Genomic DNA, 22,415 nt, shown 5'->3' with positions numbered 1-22,415 from the left:
AATCACGTTAGTCACATAAACGTTGGAATGTACCATAATAATAATAATAATAACAATAATAACTAGAAATGCACTCTGTCGAGTGCACTCTGTTCAATGAATTTCCAGGTGTGTAATTGGCCAATTACTACTGTTTTTGCCTGCAGCCGTCCACCTCTGTGTAATCTTTGCTGTTAGACCTTCTTGTTGAAAAGAATTGAGCACCATGTACTGTACACTCGATCCACACTCACCCTTTGGACACAGCAACCAGTTGTAGGTCTTAGTCACTTCTGTTCCCTCTGCCTGAAAGGAGAGAAAGGCAAGAAAAGGATTTCAGTTCATTCATTAGAAGAAGAAGGGAAAAAAAGTGAATAAGCCTATAATAAAAACTAGATTATAAATCACATTCACAACTGTCACAACTTCCGCCTACCTTGATTATCAAAGGGCGTGTGACAACATCGATGCGGCCTCTCTCTGGCACGCTGACTATCTCGTTGTCACACGATGCGTGGGACGCCACTGCCTCAGCACTCACAGTCACGTTGACAACCTCTGGAAACATCCATAACCAACAGTCAAGTAATATGCCTTGTCAGCATATCTGATATTACAGTATGCAGATAGGGGTCAGGAAATAACGTAGTACTAGAAGACTACTGTCCTTGTGTAATGTGGGGGTTGATTATGTGTCACACTAACCCGAAGGCGAAGTTTCCATGAGTGTGTATAATAAACATCTTATATAATTCTATTGGTTTGAATGTGACAAACTGTAGTACAAGATAAAGGCATAGGTCTCACCTAGGACAGAGGCATCCATAGTCCAGTGGAAGGTCTTGCGTCCGTTGGCACAGACACAGGAGGAGTACTCTTCACCAGGGATGGCTGTGAGAGTGTAATTTGATGAGTGGCTGGGAGTCACACTCACCTGATGGAAGAGAGGTGGTTGGATGGAATGGAGGATATTTAATAATACAAATACATTTTATTTGCAAAGCGCTTTTCAGTGAATACAAAGTGCTTTACAAAACCAAGATAAAATACAACCATGAAGAGAAGCAACATTCAATTAGCATTCAGTGCTAAAATAACAACAATAAATAGTAAATCACAGCAAAATAAGACAAGCAAAGCGTGCTAGGCAATGATGTGGAATTGTGGATACAAAGAGACAAAAACATCTACTCCTATAGCCTCAAATCCTCAGGCAGAGCATTCCGGGATGGACGGACTGACGGGTCTACAGACAGACAGACACACAGACAGACAGACAGACAGACAGACAGACAGACAGACAGGCAGACAGACAGACAGACAGACAGACAGACAGACAGACAGACAGACAGACAGACAGACAGAGTACCATGATGCAGCTGGACTGGTAATTGAAGACGGTAGCCTTCAGAACAAATTTCTCTCCCCTGACGATGGAGTAAGGCAGGCTGAGCTCCAGGAAGAAGGGCTGGAAGGCTTTGAGCTCCTTGGGAGGAGCAAGACCGAAGCCGCTTGAGGACAAGCAGAAAGCCTCCGTCTCCCATGTGGTGATGGTGCCTGGGACAGTGAGGGACACGTCCGCTTTTCCTGAGTCCCTGAATGGTGGAAGGGGAAAAAAAGACAGGTAAATAATAAAATCTGTTACTATTGTTTAAGATATGATCATGTGCTACAGGTTTTTCCTTTTTGATAAAGTATCTTTACTTCAAATGAACATCAAATACAATGACTAGAGCTAAAGCTAATAAAACCTTAAGAGATATAACACAAACTGAACTGAAATTTATTGAAGGGACTTCAGGGAGTTCAGAATCGCTGGCCAATCGGAGGGGAGAATAGAGAGTTATTGCACTATAGGCCTATCTCACAGCATTTCCCCGCCCCCTTTTTACGCCCCCTTTTGTTGATAGTGGTGTTATTTTTTTTGCGGTCCATAGGCTTCCCTGTTAAAAGAGGTATTTTCACAAGCCACAAACTACCGTTTTGTAAAGGTAAGGTTTATTCTACTTATTTGAGTTGTTATACCATTGTGTTTTCTTCACATTATTATCGGTCTTTGACATTTTAACATTAGGAAATGTACTTAGATTCTCCAGAGAAAAAAAGTGGTAATGCCTAATGTTAAATGACACCACTATCTACCGGAAGTGGGCGTGGAAAGGGGGCTGTGAGATAGGCCTATTGTAAACGCTTTAAGCACTGAAGTGCAATAACAATAGTCTGCTTGCCTATATAGGCAACCACACTAATTTAGCACATCTGCAGTGGTTGGGAGTGGTGCCACCGTTCGCATTGTATTTTGAATATTGTTGCAATTACCTCTCTCCATCGGTAGAGGGAGAAAATGGAAAGGATTCCACATTTTGATAGAAGGTTCATTCCACTGTCTGTTATGTGAATTTGCTAGATTGCAATAACATTTGTCGAATGCTATGAAAATTAAACCAACCGGAGCAAAAGAGCCATTATGTGTGTTACAAACTTCCTGTTCTGTGATTAGCGTATCAAATGACACACCATTTTAAGCTGGCCTAAAAACCTTAAACTTAAACTTAACCTTCCTTTAACCCATATAGGCCTGACATCGAAATTTTAAAAAAGTCTTCTAAATCATGACAGTTTTCTGAAATATCTATGTTTCTACAGTATGTGGTGCTCAATATTTCATGTCAAGAACCCCAAAAATTGTGTTTGGCCGCCGACCCCCATCTGAAAATATGCTGTTCCAGGGACCCCCCAGAAGCAAAGATTTGAGTTTAAAAGTTCGCTCTGAAATAATATATATTCAAAGATTTGCGCCACATTTTCACGATTTTTCAAAAATAGCAGACCTACAAGCTCGTAGCGCGGCACTCGGCGGCGCGCTATGAGCTTGTAGATCTGCTATTTTTCAACAGCTAAAGCATAACATATTGCTAAAAACACCAAAAGGGGTTCCCGCCCAGTACGGGTAAAAAAGAGAATGTCTAATACTCATGTTGTAGCTCTGTGCACTCACCCCACCTCCACCAGGTCCCATATCCATGTCTCTGGGAAGAAGGAGCGGATGGTCTGTATGGGCGGAGGAACTGAAACACCACCTGCACCACCTCTAGCACCACCTCCATCACTATTCGACGGCGACATCGACAGCCATAGACCTCCTCCCAAACCATCACGAGTAAGCATCCCAGCTACGTGTACGGGAGAGAGAGACAGTGTTTTCAGTTATAAATATAAATAATATTAAGGTGGATTTGCTTATGTAAGTTCATGCCTATTTTGGGTTCATTTCATTATGAATAAATAGAATTCAAAACGACAATAAATATGTTAAAAAGGTTATATATATCACAAGGCAAAAATGCACCCTTTGCAAAGGAGTGAGTCACATGATCAGACCGTCCTGTACCTCAGTACAGCCAAATTCCAATACCCAAAATCTCGGCCACTTGCTCACTCACACTCGGTCACTCCAGCACGGTGGTGTTACGGTGGAATTGGTTGATGGATTTATAATTAAGATAAAACCCATTTGTTGCATATAAAATGCCAAAGGGACAATTAAGGATTCCAAGGATATAAAAGGACTGTATTATACTGAATTACTGAGCCACACAGGGCTAAAACTATAAAAAATACTCTTGAGAAAGTACTCAAAGAGTACACAGAAATACTCAGCACCACAACGCTAGGCCGAGAGCCTATGACCAAGTTATCAATTAGTTTTAACAGGATTACTTTAAGCAGGAAATACTCTTTTAGAAAAATACCTTGTACCCAATTAAAAGAGGAAACCACCAGGAAGAAGGATTGTCCAGTCAGCAGTATATGATTAATGTCTATTCATTTTCAGATCAGAGAGACAGGACAGATCCACACACAGCCAAATTACAAAAAACTCTCACCCTGTGCGACAAACGGCACAGGGTTCTCTCTCTGCCGGACACAATCATGTGCCAGGCATTCATACTGTAGAATACAATTGTTGATACACAGTTCATTGGCTGAACACACAGTTAATTTCCACTAGGACACGCTGGCACTAGGTGTCGAACGCTCATTGGACCAGCACATAGCTGATGAGCCTGGTATCGTGACATCTTCCTTGGTTCAGTCATTGATGGCCATAGACCGGGAAAGCGTGGACGCTGGCGTTGCCAGGCAACCTGTTGATAACTTTCCCTGCACTGAACTTTCGACAGCGAGAAATGCTCCTTCTCACTAGGCATCAAGGCCACACTGATATCGAAGCAGCTGCATGTAAACTCAAATCAAAACAGCACACTACAGTATGGTGAATTTACTTGCCTGGGGACAGACAGTATGGAGACCGAATAAGGAGTCAACAAGATATTAAATGGGACAGATGAAAACATATTTTGGCCATAAACATGGATGACATGACATTAATAGGATAAGGAGAACACAGTCTGGGCCAAAAGGGAACATATTGACACAAGTCCACAAAAAATACCAATATAGTAGATCTACCAGATCCATCAACTCCATCACGTTTTGTGGATGAAGTGTCAAATGTGATCAATAATCAATAATCAATCTTCAGGGAATAAAATTAAAATAATATAAGGGTCAATTGGGAGATGAGAAATAAAATTAACTCTATACTAAGGCTCAGGAGGGGAATAGAACCAGAATGGAAACAGTGGAACCAGGAACAATGAAAAATAAAAAATAGTTTTGACTTAAGACTAGGCAAACAATCACTCCTTATTTAGATGGTACTGTGGGAGAGAGACAGAATGACTTTTCTCTCCCTCGATCTTCGGTCTTCGGGGTTCTCAAAGAACTCAGCAATGTTGCAGCGTTCCTACGCCGTCGAAAGTGTCAGAGTTTGACAATGTTCATTGTAGCTCATCAGAGCAGACACTGGATGGTCTTTCTTTGCTCGTTGTTGGAGCCGAATCTTCGCCCCGCCCCCCAGGATGGGTGACATAACAGGTGACCCATAGGTGACAATCTCAGCCTATACTTTCTCAGTGACAGATACTTGATCTCTGTGATTCAAACGGGAGAAAACGGCCGGAGATGCCCCTAACAGTTCTTATACCAAGCAGAGCTTGGAGAAGGGGGGACAGGGTAATTGATGATGTCTTGTCGCTTCCTGGCGAGTCCATTAGTACCATGAAGGCCAAATATAGAATCAAGTCTATCCAGGGGAGGATATATATGCCTAATCAAGTCAAACTCAAGGTGATGAAAACAAAATAATAAAATGAAATGGAAGGGGAAGGTGACCCTATTCTAAATATCTCAATGTAAGGTCAAGGGGTGGTTCGGGGATAATAAAGGTTAAATGTTTACAATGGAGGGATATTCCAAATTCAGAGGTAAAATATGAATCCTAATGGAAGGAAATTTAGATTGTCCAAAGATGGGATAATTCAGTTTACATAATCTATATAATGAAGCAGATCTGGGATCTGGAAAATGAATAGTCAAAATACCATATTAATTAATTGAGGGGAGAAGGAATGATCAAATGAATCCTAATACTAGGTAGGGAGGGGTAACAGCGTTTTAGCAAAATACAGTGTCTTAGTAAAGAAAAACATAAAACAATTATGTGTATGGTGAAACATGAGTGGAATTCTAATTTGTTCCCGATGGGAAATCTATGGGCAGATGGCATAAGGCCTATACTGTTCTAGGGGGTCGGGCCTAATACTGTTTTTTAAACGGTTCTGAGTGGGTCGGGGTCTAAGGGCCAAACCCTAATAAACAAAGGGAAAGGAATCTCGAGGTCGACAACACCATTCCTTCACTCTATTCTCCATCACTTCTTGTTGACCTCTAGATTACTCTGTCCCGGGTTTGTTCCTGACCCACGAAACCACCAGAAATCCGTATCTGTTAGATAAAAACAGAAAGACAAAAAACAACTGGTGAATGAAATGAAACAATAATACTTATAAACAATTCATCAACAGGGTAAACATCCACAGGGTATGGTTTTAAAAAAAATAAAATGAAAATGACTGTTCTACCAACCGCGCATGTTCCACAGCTATGGTGAAAGTAGGGCGTGTAGGTAGACAGGGAGACAGAGAAAGATAGAGACCCAGCATTCTACGTATGTATATGCACCTTAACGATAAAGGGCAGGGAGAATACAATAAAACGATATCTGAAGTAGAAAACAAAGTATATAGACGAAGATTTGCCCAAAATGGGGCGCAGAATCGTTTATATGTTCTGCATAGGATGGGAAGCCTTCTGAACGCCTAAGAAAAAAAATCAGTGAATACAGAGAACTGTACCACTCTGGGATTTAACTTAAATCAAGACCCCCTTCCCATGTAGTCCGGTGCCGAGTACGACCCCCCTGGGTCGCACTATGTCCCCTGCGCGTCATTAAGACGTAGCTAATCGCCACACGCAGGTTAGCCAAGGTCAAGATAGACCGAAATTGACCATGATTTGTACACATCAGGTCTCAGAGAGATAGAGCAAAAAGTTCAAACCAAAAAAAAAAATCTAAAATAACAGGAATAAAATGTCTTGGGAAAGAATGGTTGACACCACTCAAAAAAATAAATGAAATGAAATAATAACAAAATCATAAATGAATGAAATCAATAAGGGGATTGGTTGAAATCAATAATAAATTGTCATGATAATGGGCCTTTAAATGTTCATGGGGTCCTATCTAAAAATGAAAAACCATGGCACAGCCACTAGGCAATTATAAAGTGTATGAAATGATGATAAATGGCGGAACACGGAGCCTGACAGATAAATAAATCAATAATCAATAGTCGTCACGCATCCCTAATATTATCCTGTCATACCCTTCCAAAATAAGTGTTTCACCCACACACACACGCATGAACATGCACAAACACATATGCACGCACACACGCACCCTGTGCGTAATTGTCTCAGCTACTGACACACGCACGAACGCATGCACACACACACATAGACAAGGGCAACATATCCGCCCACAGGACCATCGTACTCACTCAGTCACTCTAAATACAAATAAAATTATGTACAATATAAATAGGTGACATTGAACGAATGGCACGCTACACACACACCCACATCATTCAACTATTAGGCCTAAAAGAAGAATAACTGTTCTACGGGACAACATATACATCCATATAAACACAAGACAGTGATATACACACCTACGCACGAACACGCACGCAGACAGACAGAGAGGAGAGAAGGAGAGAGACAGCTAGATGGAGCCATGCGTTCTAACACGCACGCACACGCACGAAGGAGAGCCTGTTGCTCTCCTCCCTAAATTCCTTAGATAAGGAGCCTACACACTCTAAAATCATTAGTGTCATAAAAACCGAACACTACTATAAGGTACAATGTAAAAGGGGTGATAAAAAAATGTGTAATCATATGGTGAAAGGAATCACAGACCTTTTTTTACGGTATAAAAAGAACCTTTCTACTCTCGCACCCCGGCCGGAGGTTTGAGAGAAAGAAGACTATAAAAGAAGTAACATCTATGGATTCTTACAGCGATATATCAACAAGGGTGTCCTACGAATGATAACTGTATGCTGAAAGGCATAAATATTATAAAAAGATAAGAAATCGAGGCAGATAGATAAAATATAATTAGGACGCAGCGCCCCGGAGCGTTGCCGCCTGAAAATCTAAAGTGAAGAAAAGTAATGTGACTGAGACATGTTCAGGGATTAAGTCCCAGACATGAATGTACGGCAATAAATTATAATAACAGTATAATCTAAGAAAGATACAGAAAGGGTAAATTACTTAACTTGAGAAAGGCAAGCTGGGAGAATCACGTAGGCAGACCGGACCCAGACAGAGGGCACCGAAGCGGAGAGGAACCGTCGACAGGAGGGTAGGGGTAGAAATCTGTGGAGGACCGGTCAAGCTTCATGCTTCGTCCGTTCGTCCACAGATCCGCGGCTTGTATGTTCCCAAAAATGGGGAGGATCGGTTCCAGAACTTGAACATGCATCGACAAAACCACTGCTCCAAAAATATGACTATGGACTTTGTTCTTCCGGCAGAAAAAAAAAATGAAAATGGGGATGGGGCTGGTTCCTTTTTGTCGGAGGTGCTAATTAAATAAATTAGACTTATACTCGGAAAAAAGACGGTTCGAAATGGACCAATTTGATGGATTTATAATTAAGATAAAACCCATTTGTTGCATATAAAATGCCAAAGGGACAATTAAGGATTCCAAGGATATAAAAGGACTGTATTATACTGAATTACTGAGCCACACAGGGCTAAAACTATAAAAAATACTCTTGAGAAAGTACTCAAAGAGTACACAGAAATACTCAGCACCACAACGCTAGGCCGAGAGCCTATGACCAAGTTATCAATTAGTTTTAACAGGATTACTTTAAGCAGGAAATACTCTTTTAGAAAAATACCTTGTACCCAATTAAAAGAGGAAACCACCAGGAAGAAGGATTGTCCAGTCAGCAGTATATGATTAATGTCTATTCATTTTCAGATCAGAGAGACAGGACAGATCCACACACAGCCAAATTACAAAAAACTCTCACCCTGTGCGACAAACGGCACAGGGTTCTCTCTCTGCCGGACACAATCATGTGCCAGGCATTCATACTGTAGAATACAATTGTTGATACACAGTTCATTGGCTGAACACACAGTTAATTTCCACTAGGACACGCTGGCACTAGGTGTCGAACGCTCATTGGACCAGCACATAGCTGATGAGCCTGGTATCGTGACATCTTCCTTGGTTCAGTCATTGATGGCCATAGACCGGGAAAGCGTGGACGCTGGCGTTGCCAGGCAACCTGTTGATAACTTTCCCTGCACTGAACTTTCGACAGCGAGAAATGCTCCTTCTCACTAGGCATCAAGGCCACACTGATATCGAAGCAGCTGCATGTAAACTCAAATCAAAACAGCACACTACAGTATGGTGAATTTACTTGCCTGGGGACAGACAGTATGGAGACCGAATAAGGAGTCAACAAGATATTAAATGGGACAGATGAAAACATATTTTGGCCATAAACATGGATGACATGACATTAATAGGATAAGGAGAACACAGTCTGGGCCAAAAGGGAACATATTGACACAAGTCCACAAAAAATACCAATATAGTAGATCTACCAGATCCATCATTGGTGACCTGCTGAAATATGTGACAATCGTGTGTAGTAGACAATCATATATAATGTTAGTGTCCTAATTGTAAATTGTTGCAGTTTGTTCATTAGCATGAGTTCAACCTATCTGTATATAGGCCATGTATTTAAAGACTTCCATGTAAGTTGTGTGAAGTCCACAAGATTGTCACATATTTTGGCAGGTCACCAATTTCAGTGACTCGAGAGTGAGTGAGCGAGCGGCCAAGATTTTGGGTATTGGAATTTGTCTTAAGGGTCAGAGGTTGAACTGAGTTGAATTCCTGGAGAGAAAGTTGCACGTTAGTCCATCTGCACATGGGCACACACGGTATATATTGTTTATTGTGTTCTTTTGATTGTGAGTTTGTTTTGGATTGTGCCCACACAACACTAAAAAAAACAAAAAAAAACAGGGTGCCCACGTTTTACATTCATTATTATTATTTTTTTTGCAAAGACGTCCACAGACGTCTTGGGCACCACATAGCGGTAATTCCCAGGACGTCTGTGGACGTCTTGGGCACAAAAGCTAATGTTGTAATGTATAACTGCAGACTTTGTTTGTTAAATTGGTCTCACTAACTATAGAGGACTCTGCTTCATATCATATGGACTGTATATGGACTCAACTGAACAAAATGCCTTTGTTTCTTTATTGTAGTTGTCACCAGGGCTGGACTGGGACAAAAATTCGGCCCGGTCATTTTCGCGTGAATTTGGCCCAGACCGGCCCACCACAACCAGCGCGCAGATAGCAGAAACTCTACCCCCCGCTCCGTCTAAGCACACACAAACAAACAAGCCCTAATACCACCACTTTTACAGAACAACATAAATGATACAAACCAACAGACAACTACACAACCCTTTGTAGAGGGTTTATTTGTCACTCACTGATACAGGTACAGTGAAATTATCATGATGGCACTGGCAGAATGGCAGTACGCCCGGACCTTTCCTGGTGGCCTGCCGCCTATTGGCCTGCCTGTCCAAAAAAAAATAATGGCGGCCCCCTACGGTCGCGGCCCACCGGGAATATGCCCGGTATGACCTGTGGCCAGTCCAGCCCTGGTTGTCACAGTGTCTTGGTGACTGTTTGGAGGAGTTTGCATGTCAAAATAAAACCAAATAAGACATCTGTATGACGCGTGGACATTCCATTGAACCTGTGACAGCTACAATGGGTGTGGTCTGGAATCTGTATAGGCAACCTCTGGAAGCACTTCAAATCATCATAGATCATTATTATTATTATTATTATCATAAGATCATTATTATTAACACTATTAAACATTAACCTAAGATTATTATCATAAGTTATTAAATGACTAAGTTCTAAAAAATGCTTTATTTATTTCTGTTTCCTTTGTATTATGTTTCTTTTCTTTGTATACATTTTGTATTTTGTTTCTTTTCTTAAAGGCTAGGCAAAATAAGCTTCGGCTTCAGCCTAGACCTTTTCGGTGCTACCCCTTTGTAAAAAAACTTAAATGCAAATGATGAAACTTAACATGTAAATGTAAAGCACCGAAATAAACTATTCATTCAAACATTCACCCATCATTCAGACGGATAATAGCAAACACACTGAAATCAGGTGAATTCATGCTTCTTAGATAAATAATGTGTATCTGGATCTTACTTCTTTGATTGTAGTACTCTATTCCTCTGAACAGGATGCAGGCAGGTGTTTTTGTAAGCAAATTTGTTGCCATCTTCAGTCCTAGATTCTAGATTAAATCGACATAAAAACATGTCCTGGTAAAGTAGAAGAAAATAATGTAATAATGTATCAATGACAATTTTAGTTTAAATTGAGGCACATAAATACCTTAAACACAGTGTCGGCGTCCTTGTCATCATCGCGGTTTCCAGGGTGGCCTGGGTAGACAACATATCTTTTTGATCTCACAGGAAAACATCCTTGAATATCTTCAAGTTGATGTGGAATATGGGATGATTTTGTGACGGGCAACAGGGCAAAAATCTGTTCAAAGACAAGAGTTTAGAGGCAAAATCATGACGGTATACATACAGTAGACCAGGGGCCAGCAACCTTTTTGACATGAAGTAGGAGGGCCTGGCTTGGAGCCTGATCAGCCCCTGGATTGGTCCTGTGGCAGCTCAGGCCTCGCTACCTGGACTATAAAGCTCAGTCTTTGCTTGGACTTCGGGGTGGGAACACTGCTGCGTGTTAAGTTCACTCCCTTCGGGAAGGAGTGTTTGTCCTGTGTGTTAGGTTTCAGTTGTAGTTCCATTTGTCTGTCTGTTAGGTTGGGTTGGTGTTTTCCGGCATCTTTCTTTTGTTAGACAGATGCCTGAACCTCATGTAATGTAAAGGCTCATACATAGTCTGGATTTTCGGTGGTTAGGTGACCACCGAACTACAACATGATGTCACGAGCCGCGGTGAAGAGCAAACCACCGCCAACGCTCCAGCCCTTCTCTCTGTTTTTACTCACCACCGCTCAACCTTATTTCAACTCCGGTGGTCAGCTCACCACCGGAGCGGTGGTGAGCTGACCACCGGACCACATGGTTGAGAGCGCGACCCTCAATCACCCATTGGAATGTAAATGCAAGCCTTTCAGCCTTTGTATACTACTCGTCTGGCAGGTATATCTCTTTGAAAACCTTTTTCGATTGTGCGCGGGGAGACGGCAATTAACACATCTTGCCTGTCCAAAATGTAATTCTTCCCTGAGCAAAATGTAATTCCTGGAAACGCCACTGCTCCTACGCACCTGTTCTTGAAGTAAGTGTGAAGAAGGACCTTTTTAACTACCATGTCTGCACTGAATGGAAGGTCTTACCTTGTCTGCATCCAGCTGCTTCCCTGGCTCCTTGATGCGAACACTCTGGTCGATGGCACTGACACCACACAGCGAGCCTGCCGTGGCTGACACCTGCAGTGTATTCTTCTCTCCGGGGATCGCCGTGGATGGAGAGAACTCCAGAACCACCTGACATGTAAACAAAACATCACCATGAATATAGACCTTGACACCTGCAATAAATCATGTTAGCCCCACTCACAAAAAACCCTTCTTCTGACACCTCATCTTCCACACAGTGACCAGACAATGTTACCGAGATCCCTTGAGATCACATGAACATTAATTGGCACAAAAGAGAGCAGAGGCCAGACCTGAACTGACCTTATTATGGAAGCATTTCTCTGTGGTGAAGTCTGCGCTGTGAGCAATGACTTTCTCACTGGGGAGGACGGTGTACACAAGCACCTGGAGCAATGGAGCCATTTCTGGGGTGACATCCAACTTGAAGGAGATCTCACCATCGGTGACTGGAAACACACAGCAGTGAGAAGAGAAGAGAAGAGAAGAGAAGAGAAGAGAAGAGAAGAGAAGAGAAGAGAAGAGAAGAACCTATTGCTTCTTGACTGATTACAAATGTAAACTAGAAAGTAAAAATGACTGCAGCTAGCTTATGTATAGAGAAAAACCTTTCCAAAGTGGAATGTCCTGCCACCTTTTTCGAGGTGCTCAATTAATCATTACTAGAGGTCTAGCAACCTGACGACATCAGGGCCACCCTGGGTGCTAAATCGTTCTGTGCAGCCTAATTCATTGACCTGAGTAAGGCATTTGATACTGTTGATCAGCGATGCACATGCAGATTAGACAGACCAACGGGCCGACATGCAGAAACAGCGGTCGGACGTATGGTCACCTAAGCTGGCTCCTTTCCAGGCGAAGGAGCAGTGGCATCTCCCTTATCTCTAAGGGAGATGCCAGCCACCCGTCGGAGAAAACTCATTCCGGCCGCTTGTATTCGCGACCTTATTCTTTCAGTCATGACCCACACTTCATGACCATAGGTGAGAGTAGGAACAAAGATTGCTTTGCCTTCTGCCTTTAGCTTTTTCTGCTGTATGTAAATCATATATGTAGTCAATCTAAGCACTGTAAGTATCATTATGTATGCTGACAACACTATTCTGTATTGCTGTGCCCCTCACTTGATGTGGCAGTGTCAAACTTGGCCCCCCGACTTTGTCTCTTTGCAGCATGAATTGCTAATTAGCAAACTAAAAATTCAGCCAATCACCATGCATGGGCCCGAAATTTAGCCAATCCAGCGCAGAATGACACGTTTTCCCAACTTTTCAATTGTATAAATAGATGGTGGCGTGAAACCTTACTTTTTGCTTAGGCCTACTGTACCGCTTGTCCATTTATCAGCTAGAATGTTTTATTTATTTTCCTTTAATCTAATTGTGTTTATTTATTGGTAAGTTAGAGATGCACTGCACCCCAAACGCCGAACACCGCTGACAGCCTCGCCAAAACAGGCTGTTTTAAACCATTTCCAGGCATTAATTTTACTAATTTTTTTTAATCATATTAGTTTTAACGGTCTACTTTAGTTTTACTACAAGATTGTAGCAATCGGCAACTTTGCTCACCAATTACACGCCTGCCATCACCTGATGCCTACCTGCGGCAGAATCTCCAATCTGTACCAAATCCGCGATAATGAACTCATCATAGACTCCATATTCCACATCACCCAAGGACCGGCCTCGGACACCTCCGAGATCTCAATTGGATCCGCTCCAGTGGCAGCAGGGCCTGCGGCTGTGTATAACGACTCTTCCGGCATGTTTGGATGCTCCTGGGCCCGTCCCAGACGTCCCCAGGCGCCCTGCTCCAACGGTCCCTGTGGCCGAACTGAACGACACCATTCCAGTCCGTCTGGACTGGGTCCGGGACGATGCTCCACGCCCGCCCGTGGCCAGCTCCACCCCGGCGTGGAGAACAGCTGGCCGGGGTCGCGGTCGGGATATTATGCCCCGTCCTCGTCCACCAGCATTATCATTAAAAAATAGGTTCTCTCTCCTGGCCGATGTCCCCGAACCCCCTCCTCGCATCGACACACCCCTGGAGTCCGGTTCTGGTCCCTCCAGTCGTCGTAAGCTCTTGAGGACGGCTGTCGCCAGCCACTCGGGAGGTCTCAGCTCCCCCTGCCCAACTGACCCCCCCACGCTGGCCAGCAGCCTCCCAACAACAGCAACACTGTCTCCCTCGTCGCAGCGTCCCGTGTCCACTCCGCTTCCCCTGATCACCCCCACGGTGGCTATCATTGGTGATTCCCAGACAAAGTTTGTCCGTTTTCCGAACGCTGTTACGCACTCGCTCTCGGGCGCGACCACCGCCGACATCCTCATTAAGCTTCCCGAAATCCTGGCTTCTCTCCCATCCACCGTCACTAGCGTTATCCTATTTTTTTCCAGCAAAATTGATCTCATTAGATCCCAACTGGTCATCTCACAGTCTCCTCTGCCTCCCCCCCCCCCCCCCCCCGGGCCCAGATGTAGCCTCTAGCTCCCCCAAACCCTCCTTTTGTTCATTTAAACACATATCCCTCTCAACCCTCCAGAACACAATAGTCCACATGAAGTCCACCTCCTGTCCCCTGGATCCCATTCCCACCAGGCTCCTGAAGGAGATCTTACCCACTGTCAGTCCCCATATTTTGTCTATTGTAAACAGCTTATCCTCTGGATCAGTTCCTGCCCTTTTTAAGATTGCGCTTGTCTCCCCCTTGCTCAAAAAGACAAACCTTGACCCCTCCTCCCTGAGCAATTACCGACCCATATCTAAACTACCCTTTCTCTCTAAGGTTCTGGAAAGGGTAGTGTTCACTCAGCTCGTGAACCATCTGAGTGGAAACTGCCTTTTTGAGAAATTCCAGTCTGGTTTCCGTGCTCTGCATAGCACGGAAACGGCTCTCCTGAAAGTGGTCAACGACCTTCTTATGGCCGCAGACTCGGGATATTGTTCCATCTTGTCCTGCTTGACCTGACCGCGGCCTTTGACACCATTGATCATGCGGTCCTTATCAGCCGGCTGGAATACTGTGTGGGCATTATCAGGTACCGCCCTGGAGTGGTTTAAATCGTACCTCACTGGCAGACACTTTTCCATTGGGATTGGTGAAGCAACCTCATCTCTAGCCCCCCTACACTGCGGTGTCCCCCAAGGCTCCATCCTAGGGCCCATCCTCTTTTCATTATACATGCTCCCCCTTGGCGACATCATCCGCAGCCATAACATTCAATTTCACTTCTATGCCGACGACACCCAATTGTATCTCCCCATCAATCCTAAAGACCCCTCCAGTATACAAAAACTCCACGCATGCCTCGCAGACATAAAGAACTGGATGTCAATCAATTTTCTACAACTAAACGACTCTAAATCCGAGGTTCTCATTTTTGGTCCACCCCAAGAAAGAGCCATGTTAGCGCAAAACCTGGCCTCTCTTACCCCAAATGTAAAGCCCTCTGTGAGGAACCTTGGTGTTATCCTTGACCCCGACCTCAATTTTGAAGGCCATGTAAAAAAGGTCATTCAATTATCATTTTTTCACCTTAGAAATATTGTCAAAATTAAGCCCTTCCTATCCACCCCTGATTTAACGAAAGTAATCCACGCATTCATTTACTCACGTCTCGATTATTGCAACTCCCTGTACTCCTGTCTCTCCAATAAATCCATCCAACGCTTACAACTAGTTCAAAATGCTGCAGCCCGAGTCCTGACCGGTATATTTTTATATTTTTTATTGTAAACTGTTGTTTTTGGTGTGCACTGCATTTGTTCTTATTTTATTTTTTGTAAAGCACTTTGTAACCTCGTTTTGAAAGGTGCTATATAAATAAAGGTTTATTATTATTATTATTATAATCAGTGCTGTTGTATTTGTTGCTGTTGATTACTCACCTGGAGAATCCAGCACTTGAACGCTCACAAGTCCTTCCTTTATAATAGCTGCTCTGGATAAAATCTATTGACACAGAAAGGAAGCAAGGAAAGGATAGAATGAGGAGAGGAGAATGGAAATAAGCTCTCTTATGTAAATGCACATGGTCATGTATACCGGTATGCATATTTTGTAAAAAGAAAAAAAATCACACCTGTGTGAAGTGAGGGGCGCTTTAATCATTGTACATCATCATCAAGAATGGTGGTCCCTTATTGGCCAAGGGTTCCCACCGACATGCATATGCCGATTTGCTCAGACACATATGACGTAAATTCTTTGTTCATTGTCAATGTTAACCCACTTAAACCTGAGGACGATTCTACAAATGTCTTCTAAACTGTTTTCTGAAAAACCCTATGTTTCTATGTCAGTTGTTCTCAAACATGTTCATGCCAAGGACCCCCAATGTAATTGGCCACCGACCACCATCTGAAAATATGTAGTTCCAGGGTTCGTTAAAAACGTTCGCTCTGAAAGAATATATATTCAAAGATTTGCGCCACATTTTCACGATTTTTCAAAAATAGCAGATCTACAAGCTATGAGCTATTTTTCAATAGCTAAAGTACAACATAATGCTTGAAACACCAAAAAGGGGTTCCCGTCCAACATGGGTTATTGTTTGTTCGGACAACACAAACATTAGTTCTCAGTTCATTGTCAATGGCATTTTTGAGGGGCACTATAGCCCCTCCTATATACAGGTTTAATGTTTGTTTTAAAAACGCCATTGACAATAAAGAGAGTTTAATGTTGGTTTTGTCTCAATGTTTGTTTTACATGATCATCATGTTGTAAGATGATAAGAGCGCCCCTCACTTCACAGGGGTGTGATTTTTAATGTTTGTTCAGACAACACAAACATTAAAGCTATTCTCCATATGCAGACCGCGGCCATCTTACCATATAAGTTAATGGCAAGGTGCTACCTAGGTGCAACTTCCAATGGCAGCCCATTCATCCAAACAGAAAAGTCCTATCTGATTGTATTAAACAACATCAAACTCACCAACATTGCAGCTGTACGGAAAGCTTGAATTATTCTCTTTCTATCCTCAAAGTGTTTGTTTCATAAAGATCCACTGTAGACATGTTATGAGCTACTTTGTGTCCTTGCAGGTGATTCTTTTTCTAAGTACTGGAGTTTGGAAGTGCTCGTTAGATAGGCTATCACTCAACTGCCCTGTGTACCACCTGTTTTGAATTAGCACATTAGCAGGACGTTGCTTTACTGAAAACGAGTGCTTCCAAACTCTGATGGAAACATGGCCGCGGTCTGCAAATGGTCAATAGCTGAGTCAGTAGACATGTTTCATAACATCAGCACAGTGCAAATATAAATTACATTTTACAGTGTTTTTTTGACTGTCTGGTGCACATTCTACAGATAGAGACATGGTTATCAGAAAGTTACAAAGGTATTGGATTAACAGACTTAATTTGAATATTCCAGCAGATTTACAAGTGAAACCAGTAATAAACAACAGCATGTATATGTATTGTGAAAGTGGACACAATGAGGTCACCAGATCAGATCCCAATAGGTAGGCGTAGGTTAGGTTGACACTGTGTGTGTGCACGCATGCGTGCGCGTGTGCGTGCGTGGAATACTGGACAACTCACCCCGGTGAGTTGTCTTCACTTTCTGACATGTCGGGGTGAGTTGTCTGTACTTTCCGCTGGGGCGAGTTGGGCGAGAAAGTACGGACAGCTCACCCCGAAAGTCCAGACAACTCACCCCGGTGAGTTGTCTTCACTTTCCGGGGTGAGCTGTCTTCACTTTCTGACATTGCGGGGTGAGTTGTCTGTACTTTCCGTGGCACCCATTACAGTAGGCCAAATTCAATTTCGGATCTAACTATCGGTTCCTACAGACGTGCGCAGTCACGGCTAATTATTTATTTATTTAACAGTAAAATCCGGTGAAACACTTGTAAGTAAGGAGTAGAGCGTCTCTCTCTCTCTCACTCTCTATGCAGCATTGAGGGGGGGGGGGGGTCGTTTGTGGATAATGTTTGCGCTTCAAAGGCAGAGTCTCACGGCTGTACAAAGTTGCTAATTAGACTGCACTCTCAACGCACGCATGATCAATCAATCACAGTTATAATAGGCCTACTTATACTGACTGGATTACATCTGAATAGCAAAGCAATATTGTCAGGACAACTCACCCCTGAAAGTGAAGACATCTCACCCCTGGTGAGTTGTCTTCACGTTCGGGGTGAGTTGTCCTGACCAAAAGAGGCAAAAGGGGTGAGTTGTCTTGTTACCCGTGCGTGCATGCGTGCGTGCATGTGTGCGTGCGTGCGTGCGTCTCACCAGGTACATCAAGTCCACGGGGCCTGCAGTCTCTCCAACTACAGTGTAGTGGACGGTGATGAGGTTTTCTCCATTGCAGACCAGTGGGTTCTCTGTCTTCTTCACCTCCAGTGAGCTCACGGTCTTGGTGTCAACTGTGGCTTCCTGGACCAGGGACAGTTTATGTTCCGCATCTAGATAGTGCGGTGTTCTGTATCCATGGTGTTCTATCACTGGCAGCACGCTAGCCTTTATCACAGCAAAAGGTAAATGAAAAATATGTGATTTATTATAACCAATGTTTGTACTTGCCCTCTTCTCGGGGAATGACGCAAATTGGGAATGCATGCTCCATGCATGCTCCATGCATGCACCCCTCTCTCTCTATCGCTCTGTCTCTCATTAGCAGGCAGCAGTCTCTCTCCCTCTGTTTCTGGCACAACAGCGCCACTTTTGGTACTCATTGGTACTCGTGCTCATAGTGACATATAGTTAGTTAGTTAGGTGAACACGGACATTGCAAAACAAAAAAAACTCAAGACTTACTATGAGAAAGATCTCTCCTCCAGATGTGGACGACGTGTTGAATGAGAAACTGGCCACGCCGTGACTGTCAGTGGTGACGTTCACTGTGCTACGTGCTGACCATCTTTTACCTTCAAACATGTACAGCATCGTGTCAGGAATGGCTGTGTTATTCAAGTAAACGGCTTTGACCTGTCGGAAATACAAAGTAACATTATACGGAATGCATTATAGTCAGATGCGTAGAACTGTATTAGTCTGAAGCAGTTAATATTGTGAAAACATTATATTTGGACTTACTTTTCCTTCAATCACTGATTGGGCCTCATACACCTTGGGTGTTTCAATAAAGGAAAGTTTTCCAATAACATATGAGACAGAGATTCCTTTCCCTTGTTTCTGTGTAGTACCTGTGGAGAAATACCGTCACTGTCATTTAACCCATTTTGGGCGGGAACCCCTTTTGGTGTTAGCATTATGTTATGCTTAAGCTATTGAAAAATAGCAGATCTACAAGCTCATAGCGCGGCACCGAGTGCCGTGCTACGAGCTTCTAGGTCTGCTATTTTTGAAGAATCGTGAAAAGTGTTTGAAAAGTGAAAAACATAGCTTTTTCAAGAAAACTCAGGATTTAGAAGACATTTGCAGAATCGTTCCCAGGTCAAAATGGTTAATTCAGTGTTAGAAAAATGTCATTACACTGAATGATGAGCCACTGAATCTTATAGTTATTTCTGGAAACGTATCAAGACTTGCCTGTTCCATCCTCCTCTACTTTAGCATTAAGATGCAGTTTATCAGTAAGAGCCTTTTGGTCAATCCTGGTAAAGGTTGACATCTTGAAAGTAAAGGTGGCGCAGCCTGTCTTGTCCGTCTGTTCAACATACAGACAGACAGAGAGAGAGGGGGGGAGAGAGGTAGAGAGAGAGAGAGAGAGAGAGAGAGAGAGAGTATAGCATAGTTATTAATTATTATGTCTGTGACTGTGTCCATTTCATGCCCAAATATGGAGTCTATGCAGATGCGCGTGCACGCAACATTTTCGTGTTTTTCCGTGTTTTTATCATGTTTTTCACCCAAATGTAACTAAATCAATGGCCAATGAAGGGCCCCAGGAGCCCTTTTCAGGGCGTCAAACCTAGTACTGCGCGGTCCAATTTCCCTGAAGGGCCCCTGAGAGCCAAGGGCCCCTGGGCCACGGCCCCACTGGCCCAATGGCTAATTTGTCCCTACACGTGACCTCGCCCTCAGGCGTCTTACTGGTATGGTATGCACGCATCAATGTGTATCATGTTTTACGGCACAGGAGGTGAAATAGTTGGTGCATTAACCTGTTTACTCTCTTTATGACAGGGTGCAACAACGTCTGGACATTTACCGGTACTCAAAATGTCCCCCTTTAATATCTAAAATACGTATATCTTTGGCCAAATTGGCCATTTCTCAATGTTTGATGACGTAAAACTCTCAAGACTACATGCTGTATACTATATAAACATGATCAAGAGAAGTTGATGCGTCATTCTATACTTACGTTGCACACACTTCAGCTGTGAATTCCTCTTGTTTGATGCCTATCAAGTCAGGTGCTTCTACTTTGACATCAAATTTTGGCAAAACTGGGAACAATTTACAGTTGTCATTTATGAAAGAAGGACTGATTTATGATCTACTTTTACTGTGGTTATTTTCTATTTAGAAATACGTTTGTTTTAAGTCTCAAATGACACGATCAGTATAGTTTGTGCGCACAGACAGACACAGACAGACAGACAGACAGACAGACAGACAGACAGACAGACAGACAGACAGACAGACAGACAGACAGACAGACAGACATACAGACAGACAGACAGACAGACAGACAGACACTTGTAATATTGTTGTAGCATACTACATGCATACAGTTTGGCCACTCTGAATAAAGAAATCTCCCAAATAAGGATTACTTACCATATTTCTCCACCTTGAAGTTATGATATATTTCCCTGTCGTCATCATCATGAACAATAACCTTGTAGGTTCCTTCACGGGCCTCGGGGTTCAGTGAGTAAGAAAGCTGCAGAATCTTTCCATTGGATGTTTGGTTAAACCACTGTCCAATCCGGTTGTGATTAGCATCCTGTTGAAACATACATTTTAAGGATTTAAGGAGAGGAGAGGAGAGGAGAGGAGAGGAGAGGAGAGGAGAGGAGAGGAGAGGAGAGGAGGGTGTTCAGAACCCCAAGATCATGATACATTGTGAACTTATGAGTTTGACTTTGGAGATTGAATATATATTCGCTGGTGCGCAACACCTCTGAATGTCAGATAATTGCTTGTTTAGATTGATTCCACCTGCTGCGCAGCAGAGCGCTAATCATTGCACATAGCCATAGCCAGTGGCTGTGCTGCCTATCTTGTATAGCCTATATACTAATCTATTCTAACACTACACCATTTAATAGTAACAATAATGTAGAAGATCATCCGTTTTTTTTTCTTGTCTTCTGTTCTCCAAAAATAGCTGCAGATCGGCTATTTTTGGAGAAGAGATTATGTGCAAATATAAAATAGCTGTGATACTTACATGTAAGTGGTTATGGTGAAATAAACCATTAACACTAGTAAGTTTGGAGGGGGCGAGGGGACTATGACATCACCGTTTCAGCAAATTAGATGGCATTTGCTATACACGGAGACTAGAAAGTCGCATCTCCAAACTTTCCCACTCTGGAAGGTGGTTTCAAAATTAGCCATTTAAGTCCCCCAAAACGCCGTCTCCGTGTGGCAAAAAGGGCAGATCGGCTAAATACTTGCCCGGGTAACTCAAAATACGTCCTCGTCTGCAATTCAATTATATTCAAAGGAGCTTCATTGGCAGTTCACATTGCAGATTTCCTGGACCATGCAGCTGATTACGGTAAGTATAGGCCTATTGTTTTTGTGTGTGTTCTAGTGCCGTTGTATTTAGAAAGAATTGCTGGTTCATGTGGTTGTGTCTTTTTTTAATCACAATTTTTGTCTTGGCTAGATTTACTGTCAGGGGCCTGCAGGTCTGTGAGAATTTGTGCAGGATGTCAAGGTGCTGCTGAAATCCTTCTTTAGTAGGAGACAGTTACACCAGGTCATCTGCAAACAGTATGCATTTGACTTCTGTGTCTGCTAGCGGGATGCCTGGTGTTGTTGACTCAACTGTTCTATTGTTTTTGCCAATTCATTGATGTATTGCTATGTTAAATAGGGTTGGACACTCAGGCTAACCTGACTCCGCCAGATGGGGCAGCAGAGAGTACACTGGGTTCCCCCCTCCTGCTCCCATCTGGGAACTCTCAGGCAGACTTGATGCCCGGCCACAAAACGGCCTGGCCAATCAGCAGCAGCTATCCAGCCTCTAGCTGCTGCTGATTGGCCAGGCCGTTTTGTAGCCTGGGTAAACCCACTCCCCCTGCTGGACAACATTTCATGGCAGAATGCAAATCTGGTGAGGGGGGAGGGGTTTACCCAGGCTAGCATTCCTGTGGGTCTGGAACTCCACCCCCCCCCCCCCCCCTCCCCCCCCCTTATCCTAACAGCGCATGTGTTGTTTGTGTACATTGATTTTATGATGTGAGTTTCCCCCGATGCCACTTTCCATGCCTCAAGTCGACATAGCAGGAGAACATTTTGAGAGTGAAAATGTGGTCTGTTTGGTAGGAAGACAAACTGTGATTTGCTCAGGAC

At 43.2% G+C, this 22,415-nt stretch overlaps 1 protein-coding gene across 1 annotated transcript in view; it reads right to left on the bottom strand.

Moving 5' to 3' along the window:
- The window catches only part of LOC306941938 (alpha-2-macroglobulin-like), a gene marked incomplete at its 5' end in the record, with an annotated part of 61,504 nt that overhangs the window by 14,229 nt on the left and 24,860 nt on the right, over positions 1-22,415 (bottom strand). The window contains 12 exons of the mRNA XM_079527576.1: positions 234-285; positions 416-537; positions 787-913; positions 1,349-1,574; positions 2,978-3,030; positions 10,933-11,088; positions 11,915-12,064; positions 12,260-12,405; positions 15,848-15,911; positions 18,210-18,437; positions 18,735-18,905; positions 19,014-19,123. Coding sequence (XP_079383702.1) covers positions 234-285; positions 416-537; positions 787-913; positions 1,349-1,574; positions 2,978-3,030; positions 10,933-11,088; positions 11,915-12,064; positions 12,260-12,405; positions 15,848-15,911; positions 18,210-18,437; positions 18,735-18,905; positions 19,014-19,123 — 1,605 coding nt within the window. The remainder of the gene's footprint in view (positions 1-233; positions 286-415; positions 538-786; positions 914-1,348; positions 1,575-2,977; positions 3,031-10,932; positions 11,089-11,914; positions 12,065-12,259; positions 12,406-15,847; positions 15,912-18,209; positions 18,438-18,734; positions 18,906-19,013; positions 19,124-22,415) is intronic.

This window comes from Electrona antarctica (assembly GCF_951216825.1).
Source record: "Electrona antarctica genome assembly, chromosome: 18".
Taxonomy (NCBI): domain Eukaryota; kingdom Metazoa; phylum Chordata; class Actinopteri; order Myctophiformes; family Myctophidae; genus Electrona; species Electrona antarctica.
The sequence above is the reverse complement of the archived record's forward strand: the minus strand, read 5'-3'. Positions and strand labels throughout refer to the sequence as shown.